The 14,290-nt window shown below is 56.5% G+C and overlaps 2 protein-coding genes and 1 non-coding gene across 3 annotated transcripts, besides 2 other annotated features; 1 reads left to right on the top strand and 2 right to left on the bottom strand.

Annotated features, from left to right (window-relative positions):
• Nucleotides 1-403: 403 nt before the first annotated feature.
• Nucleotides 404-1,958: a sequence feature (repetitive element).
• A 428-nt stretch (nucleotides 1,959-2,386) lies between these two features.
• On the bottom strand, nucleotides 2,387-4,162 carry CYME_CMH170C (probable class II DNA photolyase; the record flags this gene model as incomplete). Its single annotated transcript, XM_005536064.1, has 1 exon — nucleotides 2,387-4,162. One exon carries the CDS (start codon nucleotides 4,160-4,162, stop codon nucleotides 2,387-2,389), a length of 1,776 nt encoding a protein of 591 aa, XP_005536121.1.
• Nucleotides 4,163-5,122: 960 nt separating this feature from the next.
• Nucleotides 5,123-6,746: a sequence feature (possible transcribed region).
• A 300-nt stretch (nucleotides 6,747-7,046) lies between these two features.
• CYME_CMH168C (pre-mRNA splicing factor PRP8) lies at nucleotides 7,047-14,234 on the top strand (the record flags this gene model as incomplete). Its single annotated transcript, XM_005536063.1, has 1 exon — nucleotides 7,047-14,234. One exon carries the CDS (start codon nucleotides 7,047-7,049, stop codon nucleotides 14,232-14,234), a length of 7,188 nt encoding a protein of 2,395 aa, XP_005536120.1.
• CYME_CMH167T lies at nucleotides 11,890-13,682 on the bottom strand. Its single transcript, XR_002461307.1, has one exon. It is a non-coding gene; the product is annotated as a hypothetical transcript (transcript).
• Nucleotides 14,235-14,290: the final 56 nt, after the last annotated feature.

Below are 14,290 nucleotides of genomic sequence, written 5' to 3'. Positions count from 1 at the left end.
CGAAGAGTCGCTCTCTACCACTGATCGCTAGCAGTCTTTGAGAATACCAGTTTTTGGTGCGGTGCTTACCTACTTGTTACTTTCAGTGTTCATCAACCATCTGCGTATTATTGTGCGACTGACCTGAAGGATGAACGCAGTCCTCCATGAGCTGTTCAGTAATGAATATATCCTGCAGACAATTTACCTACGATATATACGGTAAGTTGCACAGTTATTTCGACGTCCTCATATACACTGCAGCGGGGGCGAAACGCAATAGAATTGAAAGTCTGTAAGCTCAGATCATCCGCGCGGGAATGTCCGCTTTTTCGTTTTTCTTAAATTACCAGCTGCCGCATGTGCCGCAGAGCGCCGGTGAGAGCACGCATGTGCGAATGCGGCGTCGGACACGTGTCTTTTATCGATACGCGCACCTGGGAGACCTGGCAGGCATGAGACACGACGCGTATGCCGCCGTTGAAGGGAAACGCGATCTTAACCATTCAATGACTTGTTGTTCTGATGCACAAGTTGTATGTGCCTTGAAGTCATAAAAAGTTACAGTCTTTCATTTCGATGGGGTTTTAGCCCTCAAATTAGTGTTTTCAAGTGGTTTCTCGCGTTTTATAGCAGGAGCTTTCAAAGTGAGTTGTTTTCCAAAACAAAAATAAAAAGGGGATGTCATGGAGAACGAAATGCAGGATGCTGGAGGGCAGGTATCGCCGGTTGCCGGAAAAAAACGAAAAACACAGCGGAGCAGTTAGGAACAGGAAAAGACGACGAAGCAAAAGGAGGAGGTCAGACGTCACGAGCTGCACGAACGACAACAGGACGACGAGATGGTGGTGAAAGCCACTCCTCTCGGACGTATCAAGGATCCGTGCAAGCAAAAGTTCCAACAGGGCATCAGAAACCTTGTCGAGTCGTACTCATCGATTATTAAGAAGGTTTCTTCATGACTAGTGCGTTTGGTGAAGGAGATCCATCGCGACGTGATAGACATCAGAACAGTCGAGGTTCCGTAAGAATTTTTCGACAAGACATTCATCAGCTATCTGGTGCTTAGCACGGGGGATACATCGAGGACAAATGAGCAAGTATATGGCCCCCACGAAATCCAGCCCGAATACCGCTGCGACGGTACGCAACATAAGGGGTAACGCGGATATTTACACCTACGCGGCGATCAAGTACTTCAAGAACCGGAGGAACTACATGATCGTGAACCTCAAACGCTTCATTGTACGCTCCATCATTGCGCTGTACCCAGGCCGCTCTCGCAGGGCAAGATGGACCATCATCGATGGCATCACTAACGATAGTAAGAATGAAAAGGAAATCGAATTCGTCGACGAGAGCACATCACACAGGAGAAAGAATGGCGCTCCTGGAACCCGTGGGCCTATTCAAGAGCACCGTGCAGTTTTGGGGCTGGTCAACCCAGCAGAACAGGTAGCATATATGAAAACAGATGAAAATAGATTTTATCCCCTCATCCTGCGCTATATCGTGTTCCTGAACCGAGAACTCGAACGCGAGGCGGAGATGGAGGCAGGTGAAGGGGGAAAAATGAAGATTCAGAGAAACGGCAGGCTGCCCTAATGGGTAAGTACTTCCGTGTCGTTCCGTTGTGCAGCATCAAGTCACAATTTGTGGCTATCGACTCCAGAATCCTCTACCGCATCATGAAGGAGATCAGATCGGAGTTCGATGTATGGAAGATAGAATTCGCCGCCGAAAGCCGTGAGACGCACTTGAAGAATATATCTTCGATTTCCAACGTGTCAAAACGAGCAAGCAAAAGGTATACTGGTATGATCGAAACCGATGGAGTAGCCATATGTGTACACTATCGGCGCTTGAAGGTAGATCGTCGCGTTCAGTCTTCGTCGCCACCCTCGGTGAGGCATGGAGAAAACAAGGCAGCGGATCCTGCGATGCAGGAGGTGCCGAAGAACGACTTTGTCGTCGGCGCGTGCCCGCGTCAGCAGCGTCGATGAACCGACCCCCGAAACATTTTCCGCATGGGTACGGTAACCGTTCCCGAGGCTGTGACGCTCAAGTGGAGTGCACAGCTACACGCTTGACGTCCTGAGAAACACGCAGGTGCCTCATCTGGCATCTAGTGCTGCAGAACGAGATTCCGATTAGGTGCCCTCAGCGCAAGTCGTGTGTGCAGTAGCCTGGTAACCATCAGGATCCCTGCTTCCGAGCGAGTCAAGCTCGATTCCCTGATGCCGCACGATGAAGACGTTTTCATATCTCACGGCGCTTGGTGCGTTTCCCATTCCGCTTGACGACTTTTGCTGTGATACACTTCCATTACGTAGGGCTTCGAAGCAAACGCTGGGGGCAGGCATCATCACCCGCAGCGCGACGCGAGTCAGCGAGCGCTTCGAGCACCCTACCGACGGGGCCGCTTGATGCGCTTCTTTCCATCATCTTTCGTCGCCGAGGCTGCACTAGATACCGCATCCTCCCACGAAGCGCCATTGTCGAGGGCCCGTATCCGCTCAAGGTACGCATGCATGGGAAACTTGCGTTCGAGGCCATCTCGCGACATCCAGCGAAGCTTGCCAAAAATCGCTCGCTCGGCATGCGCTCGATCATGTAAACCGAAGGACCACAGCACCCCAACAAATGAGTTCGCATCACGACCATCCAGCTCGTACTTGTTGTTGAGATAAATCAGCCAGTCAAAGGCACATTCCCAGGATGGCGTCCATTCGATCACTTTCTTAGCCCAGTACATGCGCATCATGCCGTGCATGCGGCCCGTGAGAACCATTTCCTTTTGTGCAGCGTTCCAGTACGGATCATGCGTTTGCGCTTGCTCGAGACTCGCGAGATCGTACAAGTGCTCGCGTGGATCATCGCGGTGTTCCGCGTACGTTCGATGGACCCACTCGGGCAGACTATCCAGTTTATCGTAGTCATCCGGACGATACCAACAGTGATTGAACGATAACTCGCGCCGCACAATCAACTCTTCAATGAAGGCATCACGGGACTCTCGGGGAGTCTCTTTTCGTGACCAAACCGCCAATGCTATGGTGATAGGAGATATCTGACCGAAATGCAAGTACGCAGACAGGCAGCTCGTATGGTCACTCTGGGGCTGGTTGCGCCCTTCGCCATAAAAGGACAACTTTGTACTGCAGAAAATCTCCAAACGCCGCAGAGCCTCACTGGTACCGCCCCGAAAGTAACGTGAGACTGCCGGCACCGATCGATCTAGCGACTCGAGACGCTCTAGTGCCGCATCAATGCGTTCTGGCGCTTCGCTGTCGTCAATAGGGCACTCTTCGAACAGCTCCGAATACGGTCCGTGATCAACTGGTATTTCCAGCTGCGAGTGGTGCAATGTTTGCGGCGCTTGCGGCACGCAAAACCTTTGAATGTAAGCCCAGATTCGTGGACGTAGCGTGCGAGCTGCAAACTCGTGTTTCTCTGAGGCAAGCTCTACTGGTACCACGGCTTCGGATTCCACGAGCGTCAAGCGGCAGTCCAGGGCCTGGGCGAGCCGCTCTCGCCACTGCCTCTGGATGCGCATGTAACCGAGGTCCGTGACGACCTCACAGGCAGCTCCGCGAGCACATTGTGCAGCCACCTCATCCGGTGGGCCGTACAAGACATGAAACGCCACGCCTCGCTTCTTGCGCAGATCCTCCCAGAGTTCAGAGAGTCCTTCGAGTAGGAAACGGTAGTGGCGAAGATTCGCCTCGGGATACTTATCCGTCACACCAAAGCACGCGACCAATGGTTTGTTCAAAGCGTTCGCTCGTTCAATAGCATATTCCAGAGCGTGATTTTCGAGAATCCGCGGCGACGCCTGTACCCAATAGAGCACGTAGCGCCTGTCTGGGTAGACCGGCTTCGTGTTGGCCACGCGAACTCGTTCCGGTTCGACGGTGGAGGCAGTCGCTACGGACTTGAGCTTACGGGACATGTTGATGCGCTGTGCGTTGCACCAAAATACGCTAGTTCGCTGGCCAGCGCACAGTGAAAGCCGCCTCCGCAGTGCCACAGTCGCAACCGGGAGTCCAGCGACGCACGCCGTCTGCAGCGACGCGTACCGCCGCTCAGCCCGAGCCAACCAAGGCTGTACGAAGAGTACGCTTTGTTTTCGAATACCGGGCGTGTTGCAGCGCGTCACCCAACACGAGGGATCGCACAGCATCCACACACCCGCTTCAGCGGAATGCGAACCATGTCTGAAACGGGAATCATTAGCTGCTGGGCAGCGTCGAGCTCGATCTGCTCGCCTGGGGCGTTCAGATCGGTACGCCTTTGTGCAAGGTGAACGATTTGAGGGCACTGCAGTATATGAGGAAAAACCAGCGTGCAGACGTCATCTTTTTCCATACGACATGTCGCTATGGAAGTGAACCGCATGCTTCATATCTACAGCATTTGCATAGCATTTGGGATCGGCAACGAGTATCGTACGATACGCAGGTGCGCTGCTCTGGACGGCTCTCACGCGGTCTGAACATCGCAGGTAGCTGACACGTAATGCACCCTGCTCACACTCAGTTCTACAGCATACCGGGTTCCTGGTGACGTTGGTCGCTGTCCAAAAAACGCTCAACTGCGTCCACATGATGGGAAGTATTTGGAATGCGAGGCAGGCAAAGCTTCATCCTTCGTATTCCGAGCGTTTTGCGTCGCTGCTTATCCATCACCGATACCGTGCGGGGATCTAGAGCCTATCTGTGTGCACTGAAAGCTCAGGGTATGCATCGTCGCACCATAGGTGCGGCCCAGGGACCGACTGGTTGCGACGCAGCGCGCGGATCTAGTCTTTTGACAATGAACAGCGATGGCCGTCATTCATCGCCATGTGCAACGAGCGCTAACGCGCTGCGGGATGCCGTACGCTGGATTCAGAATGAAATGCTAATGGTGCACTCTGCTGAGACTGGCGTGCAGGCGCATGCTTGGGCATTTTCCAAGTTTCATCAACACAAGCTTTGCAGGCCTTGCTTCCGCGACGCTTTCCGCCTCCTCTCTCTTATGCTCAGCTTTCAATACGCTGGGTTTTCACCTCGCTCATGCTCCGTCGTCAGCAGTCGCAGAATGCTGCTCGCAGTGTGCAAGTCCAGAGTTCGTAAGTCCCGGCTGTTGCCAACGCAGGTCTTGTACATGCGCCAGTTGCAATCTACGCGCATCCTGGGCTATGTCGATCTTGTTTGTAAAAAGCTTCGTTGCGCCCTTTGCAACGGTTACATGTGACTGCGGTCAAGTGTTCCAAGACTTCGACCACATCTTCTCTTTCGAATGCTACCTAGCAGCGCATGATCGTTTGCTTCACCGCTCTGTCCATGCCCTTCAAGAGGTAGATCAGGCTTCACATGATGCCCTTTTCCGTTTTCGCGCTTGGTGCCGTCCCTGACGATGGCGATCTTCGCTGGGGCATAACCTCTCGGCTAGTTCGGGATCTTCTACACAAGCAAGCACCAGTAATTCCATTTGATCATGGATTTATGGAATGCGATGTTGTTGATAATGTGGCACGGACCGAAAGGAAAGTCAAGGCTGGAGAACAAGTCGATAATTTTGAATCCGTCTATGCTTCCTGCATGCAAAGCGGCGCTACGCACTCTACCGGACGTGTTCGCTGCGATGACGCAAGTCCGAGCACAGGGCCTCACTTTCTATGCAAACAGAAGACACGGAAGCCTCTGGGAGCACATTCCGTGAGAGGCATCACGCTGCTGCTCTCGAATGCGGCTCGCTCGATGGCCATAAAGACTGGAGGATTCGTATTCCGAACCGAATCGATCATCGAACGTGGCGATTACAGTGAACTTTCGGCCTGAGCTTGTGAATAAATCGTCACCGGGCGAAGTCGATTGCTTTTCCCGTGCGTCAGTCGAGCGGTGCAAATTGCTGTGCCTACGAGTTGCCTTGTATCGCAAACATCGACGAGTTGAGGCATGCGTGATTCGAGCATACTGCACATGAGAAAAAGAGAAGAATTGTGACTTGTACCTTTACATTGGATCATGATATCGATCATGGTCAGAGACCTTGTTGGATGGCGTCGCGAATCATCGTGTTTTCGGTAACGTGAGCAATTCCTGCAACAAAACGTCGAAGAACCCATTCGGAAACCATGACCAAGAATCCTGAAGAACTAGCTATGAATTCCTATACCATTATTGCCGCACTGTGAATGTCGTGCTTGTATATCTAGTAAAGATTCGCAAGATCGAAAACCAGGCACACAGCGAGTAGTCCAGCGGTCCATTTCTAACTGACACGGGTGTCGGAAACCTATGAAGATAAGCACCACCACGGGAGCGGAACTTGGGTTCCCTGACAGCACAGCGCAGCTGTGCTGCTGGTGTTCCTGTTCAAACGAACGAGTGTTTACGCTGTCACCTGGTGCCTACACCATATCCGTTAAAAAAGTGGCTTGGTGTGTCGGTAACCACGCGAGAGCCAGCTGGAGACAGCACTACTATCCGACGTGGTGCTCTTCGGCATACGAGATCGCCTAGCACCTGCAGACCCCGCAGCGTCGTGAACCAACCTCGCGCATCGACTTTCTGAGCACCACCGGAGCGGCAGCGGGCGTCGCACACAAGTCGCAGTTCCGTCTTTTTTGTAAACCCTGTCGTCCGACGACTGCCGCGGCTGCTGCTGCAACTAGTTTCCTCTGAACAGCATAAGACGCACTCTTTCGTGGTGCAGAACCTCGAAAAGGTTGCGCACAAACCAGGCGTCGCAGTTGACACTTTCTTCTTGGAGCGAGGGGTGCACGCTACAGCGCCGGTTTCTGTGAACGCGTCGCGCCTTCCAAAGTCGCGCAAAGCACTCGGCAGTTGCTGCCGTTCCCAGGACCTGTTGGAGCGTCAACGACTTTGTCGCTGTTCGGTTCGAAGGATTGCCGTCTGGTTGATAATGATTATGATCAGTCGTTAGTCTGGAGCATTGTTTTAGCGCCGCGGAAACACGCGGAGAGTGCTAGTTCAGGCTGAGAGCGAGCACGCTGAACTCCGTGTTTCGTCGCAAGTAATCCACGAGCACATCCTTCCTCGTACGAGTCGTTGTATCTCATGCCCAAACGTGCGTTTTTCGGACGCGACGAAGAGGCAGATCAGACGCTGGACCTGAAGCGAAAGCGGCCACGCCGTGCTTTCGGAGCGGATCAGCCATTTTTCAAACCGTATACCTCCCCCGATATTTTCCGCAAACTAGCGAGTCTTGCACGGATCGAGTTGGAGCGAAGCGAAAATGACCTGGAAAACAGTGCCCACCGTGGTAACCGAGACCGACATATCTCCCGGAACACAGATGCACTGACACTGAACGCGCTCCGCTACCTTCCGCACGCGGTGTACAAATGGCTGGAACACATGCCGGCCCCTTGGGAGCCAACGCGGTTTGTACCCGTGATTTTCCATCACACTGGTGCGTTGGCTTTTATCGAGGGTTCACGTCGAGTCCCCGAGGTCGTTCATCGGGCCCAATGGGCGCGTTGGTGCGCCTACCTCGACCGTCGTCGTCATGAGGCACACGTCGCCTCGACAAGCAGCGGAAAGCGGCAGCGAGATCTGACGCGTTCCTTCGTACGTTTGCAAGTGCCGGCGTTCGACGACGATGAGCCGTCACCGAGCTTCCGCGAGTTTGTCTACCATCGAACGCTGCCGACACCATTTGCTAACGATGCAGACGCGGCAGCTGAATACGAGCGAATCCAACAGCTCGCCGCGAATTTGCACACACCGGAGGCGCGTGCTGCGCTCTACCGGATGAGTTTGCCGTGGGCGCCACACCCGAACGATCTGGATCCAAGTCAGTTCTATCTGCGAAATCGCTTGACATTGCGACGAGTGCATCGACTCGAGCATGAGCGTGCAAACCTTCGACGTAAGAGCCTACACGCCGGCTCTTTGCACAGCGAGGGCGCGCATCTGCTCCAGGAGGACTGGGACGATTTCACGGAGCTCGGTATGCATTCCATCCTGCCTGGTCAACGTCGCGCTCCAGAACTGCACCAGGCTTATCCGTACCTGTACGACGCATTCGATGAACGCACCCCGAACCCAGAGCAACCGCTGTGGCACCACCATGCGCCGCGGCCGCTCATGTGGCCGCCAACACCACCACCGCACCCGCTCTGGCCGAGTGCGTGGAGCTGGCAGCCTACGCTAGCACCGCTCCTGCACAGCAGTGCACAAGGCGCTGGCGAGCGCATCATCCCAGACACCAGCGAAGGCGCCAGCGCTCAGCGTACGCGCTACCGCGCTCATCCGGCGCTGGGCGATTTCGATCTGGACGCGTGCGGCGAACGCGTCGGAGCCTGGCTCGATTTGCTCTATGCACCGCGTCCATATAAGGGCAGATGTGTTCGAAAACGGAAGCGGATGCAGGATATCGACATGGAACGCGAGTTGTACTGGCAACTGGAGCGCGTCCATTACATGCGCCCGAAAAGTACTGCCGCAGTCCACAGCTTGTTGAAACGACGCTGTCGACAAGCAGAAGCACAGCGTCTTCGCTACCTGCGAAAAGAACGTGGTCGCGGGCGCAAGCAATCGACTTTGGCGATCCAGTCGGCCTCTGGAGACGCTGGCGATGAAGCTGAGAAGCAGCACCGACGGCCGGATCTGCTGAGGACGTTGCGGCAATCGGGATTTTTTTATCGCACCAGTATGGATTGGTTGGAGGTCGGCATCTGGCTGTGCGACGCTGCACGATCGATGTTTTTGCTACTTTTGAGACGAAAACGATTCTTCTTTCTGAGCATGGACTACAATTTTCAGATCGTGCCGTTGCGTACGCTGACGACCAAAGAACGAAAGCAGTCTCGCTTCGGGAATGCGTTTCATTTGATGCGCGAATGGATGCGTATGGTGAAGCTGATTGTGGATGTGCATCTGCGGTATCGGGCGGGTCTCGGCGCGGATGCCATTCAACTCGCCGACAGCATCACGTACATCGAATCACATATCGGTGAACTGACAGGTCTCTATCGTTACAAGTACCGGGTTATGCGCCAAATCCATGCGACCAAGGACCTCAAGCATCTTATGTATCAGCGTTTCGGATGGTCGGGTCCCGGCAAGGCCTGCTGGCAACCCCTCTGGCGGCAATGGGTGCACCTACTTCGAGGCCTGATGCCCTTGCTCGAACAGTGGTTGGGTAACCTGCTGAATCGCCATTTTGAAGGACGCGAGCCGCTGCGCATGGCGCAACGCACCGTCACAAAGCAACGACTCGAGTCGCAGTTTGATGTGGCGCTACGTCAGGAGACTATAGCGCGTCTTCGGCAACTGTTGCCAGCAGCGCGTCAACCACTATATACGAGGCGTGTTCTCCAGCATATGCACCAGGCGTGGCGCTGCTGGAAGGCCAATATCCCGTGGCACGTACGAGACATGCCCCCTGAAATCGACAGACTCGTACGGGATTACGTGCAGCAGCGGGCGCAATGGTGGATAGAGGGTGCTCGACGCTTCGCGATTGCGTTTCGAAGCGGTCGTTCCATGGATAAGGCACTTGTTCGCCAGATGTACGGGCGACTTGCTCGTCTTGCCGTTCACCATGAGCAGGCGCATCAGCGGCAGTATTTGGAGCACGGTCCCTTTCTGTTGCCGACCGAAGCAGCATCGATATTGTACAGATTCGCAACGTACCTGGAGAAAGCAGGTGTTGCCGACTCATGCCCTTGGCAATTGCCTTGGTTCGCCGCAGATAACGCGGATTCCGGGCTAGCTCCCGCATTACTGCAACTCGCGATCGAGCGTCTCCGCCCGGAAACGGAGGGCGAGCACTGTCCCCCGGGGCTCGGCGAACTTGTCACAGAGGCAGAGGCAGCGCCTGCAGCGATGCTGTATAGAATCCGGCAGCGACTGCAGGCGGTGCAAATGCGTCACCAGGTGGAACTCCGCTTCTACGATGACGCGGACCTGACGCCTGTGTATCGGATCGATTCCTTTGAGCGACTGGTGGACGCTTTCCTCGATCAATGGCTCTGGTACAAGGCCACGGAGACGCGCCTTTTTCCGGCCCATGTCCAGCCATGCGACGATGAGTTGCCGCCCGTTCACGTCCTCCGTTTCGTCGAACGCTTGGATGCTATACCTCATCTGTGGACACTCGGAACAGCACCAAACAAGAGCTTCCTGGTCCTCATACAAACGCCATTGCCAGGGCTATTTCAGCGCGCGGATTTGCTGGTTCTGGATCGATTGCTGCGACAGTTGCTCGCACCCGAAATCGTTGATTATCTAATTGCCCGCTGTAATGCAACGATTACGTTCAAAGACATGCGTTATACGCAGTCGGTTGGCATCCTGCCTGGTTGGGAGTTTTCAGGTTTCCTGCAACAGCTCTATGGTCTGGCGGCGGTAGATCTAGCGTTTCGCGCACCAGATATGGACGCGGACCTGCTGAGCCTGCCGAGCTGGCCGCCTGCCGAACTCGCTGGCGACCATGACGTGCGACGCAACGACGCCCGTAGTTGCCCGTCGATGCGGCTGCTTGCCTACGAACGAATTCTCGATCGACTGTATGCGCTGATTCGGGTTCCCGAAGAGACTGCGCGTGTGGCTGTTACGCGTCTCGAGCAGCGTTACGAACGCCATCCGGAGCGGGAGACACTTCTCGACGCGGCGCTGTACCCCAGTCGACGGTGCTGGCCGAGTGCAGTGCGCATGCGCCTGCGCCCCTTCGACTGTCTGCTGGGTCGAGCCCTCTTTGATGCGATTCGCGATCGCATTGGCCCGGGCGTGAGTGCGCTCCGACCACTCGTCGAGATGCCCGAATCCCAGACTGCGGTAAGCGTCGTGTCAGGGCCCGAGAATCCCAGTCTTTTCTTCGAAATGTTTGGATTCGAGGTGCGAATGCTCGCAAGCGGTTTTGACAGAATCCTGCCTGCTGGCATGGGCAGCGCTCGACCCGCATCAGAAGCAGCAGCAACTGCAGGGATGCGTTGGTCATTGCCCAGCGGGCGCACCGTGGCGTATGTTCGCGTCTCGCCGCACGCGCTGCAGCGATGGGCGCTGGATGTTCAGCGCCTGTTGATGGCGACCATACATGCCCCATTTACGCGCGTGGCAGCCCGGTGGAATGCGTTAGCACTCCACTTTGCCGGCATGTATCGCCAAGTCGCAGCGAATGATCCAACCGTACGGCAATTTGTCCAGCATGCCCAAGAGCGCGTACAGAACAGGATCAAGCTGGGTCTGAACTCGAAGATGCCGGTGCGCTTCCCACCGGTGGTGTTCTACGCTCCGCGCAGCCTCGGCGGCCTCGAAATGATGAACATAGGCCACGACCCGGTGCCGTCGCTGTGGTCCTTCATACCAAGCTGGCTCGATGAGATCGCTGACGCGGAGTTGCTGGAGCGCGAGCTTCAAGAACGAGCGCAGGCATTTGGGGCACACCTCGATCGGCGACTGCTGCCACCAGCATGGCTGCATCGCGGTCTGCCACGTTTGGCTGCACGCTATCACCCGCAAGGAGCGTTGTGGACGCTCGATCACGGCTATCGTGTGCGAAGTCTCTTGCGCGTGCACGTTACCGGGCGGAAGAACGCCCTCTGGTGGCTAGATTTCATGCACGACGGACGCCTTTGGGAGCTGGACGACTACCGGAGTCAGGTTACGCATGCTTTGGGTGGCGTGCCGGCAATCCTGTCGCATACGCTCTTTGCGGCAACTGGGTATCGAGATTGGCGAGGCATCGTCTGGGGCGACCACGGCTTTGAGCACAAACTCGCGGGCAGGCCGTTGACGCGGGCGCAGCGATCTGGACTTGTCCAGATACCCAATCGCCGATTCACGCTCTGGTGGTCGCCGACCATCAATCGCAGCCGGGTGTACATGGGCTTCCGCGCCCAGCTCGATCTGACGGGGATCTTCATGTACGGCAAGCTTTCGACGCTCAAAATCAGCCTTTTGCAGGTGTTCCGAGGCCATCTCTGGCAGCGTATTCATGAAAGTCTGGTACTTGATTTGTGCAAAGCATTGGATACAGAGCTGGGGGCGCGCTCGCGCGAGGCGCGTGTTGCGGTCACGGTGCAGAAGGAACGAATCCATCCGCGCAAGTCTTATCGCATGCACTGGAGCAGCGCGGATATTAGAATCGATTTCGAGCAACCGATTCTCGTGTCCGGTGACGCCTTGCCCGTGGACGAGGCCGTCGCCTTCGAATCCAATGCGGGCGGTCAAGGGCGATCGTCGCTGCGGCCGCCAGGTAGCGACGCGGCAGCCAAAATCTATTGGATTGATGTCCAGCTCCGTTGGGGCGACTACGACGACCATGATGCCGCGCAATACGCAGCGCAAAAATTTCGGGCGTATACAGCACCGGGAGCGTCGAGTCTGTACCCGTCTCACCATGGACTGGTCGTGGTCTTTGATCTAGCCTACGGCGAGTGGTCTGCTTTTGGGCACGCCTGCGCCATGGGCGTCGTGTCGATCGTGACCGAGGAATCGCGCCGGATGCTTATGCATAACCAGGCACTCGCGCTCCTTCGTGAACGCATTCGCAAAGCGCTTCAGCTCTACGTCATGGAGACGGTGGAAAGCGAGACGCTGCAGGCGGCGACGACTACGACATCGGCTTCCGATACGATACCTCTGCTCGTGGGGTGCGGCGGCGACTTGTGGCGGCAACGCCTCTGGATCGTGGATGATCGCACTGCGTACAGGCCACATGCGAACGGTGTTATCTGGATATGGGAGACGTCGACAGGGCGACTGTTTGTGAAGATTGTCCATCGGACTACGTGGGCTGGCCAAACCCGGCGAGCGCAACTCGCCAAGTGGAAATGCGCTGAGCACGTTTTAACCATGCTCCGTTCACAGCCAACTGAAGAGCTACCGCGGGGCATCGTGCTCGCACAAACCGCATCCATGGACCCGTTGAAGACGCTCTTGGCAGGCACCGAGTATGCCAAAATTCCTGTGCGTGCCGGTGCGGCGGCCATGCCGCTGCAGGCGCTAATGGCGCTGCCGGAGATCCGCGACCGTACTCAGACTGCGCGCTCCAGCGAGCTTTCGATCTGGAGTGGCTACGCGGATTGGCTTGAGCATGTGCCCGTGTGGATCGCGTCGGCGCGCTTCCTGCTCCTGCTCCACGCCTTGGACCGGGCGCCAGAGCGTGTCCTGCAGCTGGTGTGGCCTCAGCGGTCGGCGGACGAGGAGAGCGCGGGCTCCGCGACACCTTGGCTGTGGCCCGCGCTTCCCGAGACTGACTGGCGCCGTCTGGAACTAGAGCTCCAGTCGCTGGTGCCCGTGCGTCTACGCCCTGCCCATGTCGCTGGTGATCAGCCAGGTGGCAGGGATGACGACGGAACGGAGCAGGTGCTGGAGCACACACGACCGAAGACGGTTGCCGCATTCGACCGGTATGGCAATGTGATTTCGGTGGAGACCACCACGCCATTTGAGCGGCAGGAGTACCGCACGTCGTCGGTCACGGTAACGAATGCAGAACAGCAACGGCTACTGTCCTTGTACCGACGACTCCCAGACGTTCTCGAAAACCTGCACGTTGTCGAGCCTGGACACACCAGTGGCAGTCTGTACGGAGGCGAGCGCCCGGAACAGGCGACGATCTCGGCGATGCCGCATCTCGCCAAGCGATTCGAGCTCCATCTACCGAGAGGCCTCGTCCGCGGTCTTTTGCTCGCGGGTATGACTTGTGGCCAACTCTGGGGCACGCGCACCGCCAACGCGGATACAGTGGTTTGGATCGCCTGGGCGCTGCGTCATCATGACGCCGAGGCATCGACACCGTTGCCGAGCATGGTTGAGGCAGCGGCCTGCTTTCGCCCTGGCTCGGTGCAAGCGATCGGCTGGATTCAAGCGTGCCTCGATGTGGGTCGGCCACCAGCGCCAGGACCGGGGGTGCATGCGCCCCACGATGTGCAGGTCATACTCTATCTCCAGGGCGAAGAACGCCAAATCGATTTGGCATCGCCGTCGCTCGATCGCCACGCAGCCGAAGCAGTGCAGACACACGATGTGCACGCATCGCGGGCACCGAGTGCGCACGCATTCGGACACGTCATCGGGAGCACGCATGCGATGTCACGCGCCCTGGGTGTCCTGCAGGCGTGGACTGGTGGCGGCTCCGGCGACGTGAACGATCCTCAATCCGTGCATGTTCGCGTTCGACTGCGTGATGATTTGAGTGCTGTTTTCCTCTACGCAAAAGATGGTCGGCTGATTGCGCGCCCGCCGGGACGTTTATTCGAAACGATACCGGCACCGATCGAAGAGGGAACTTAGACTAGCACGGGATGATGCGAGGCAAGTGCGTGCGGGCGAACGGGCTGCGGTTGCAA

The sequence above is a fragment of the Cyanidioschyzon merolae genome, chromosome 8, assembly GCF_000091205.1.
Source record: "Cyanidioschyzon merolae strain 10D DNA, chromosome 8, complete genome".
In the NCBI taxonomy this organism is placed as follows: domain Eukaryota; phylum Rhodophyta; class Bangiophyceae; order Cyanidiales; family Cyanidiaceae; genus Cyanidioschyzon; species Cyanidioschyzon merolae.
Note: the sequence above shows the minus strand (reverse complement) of the source record. Positions and strands in the feature narration are given on the sequence as shown.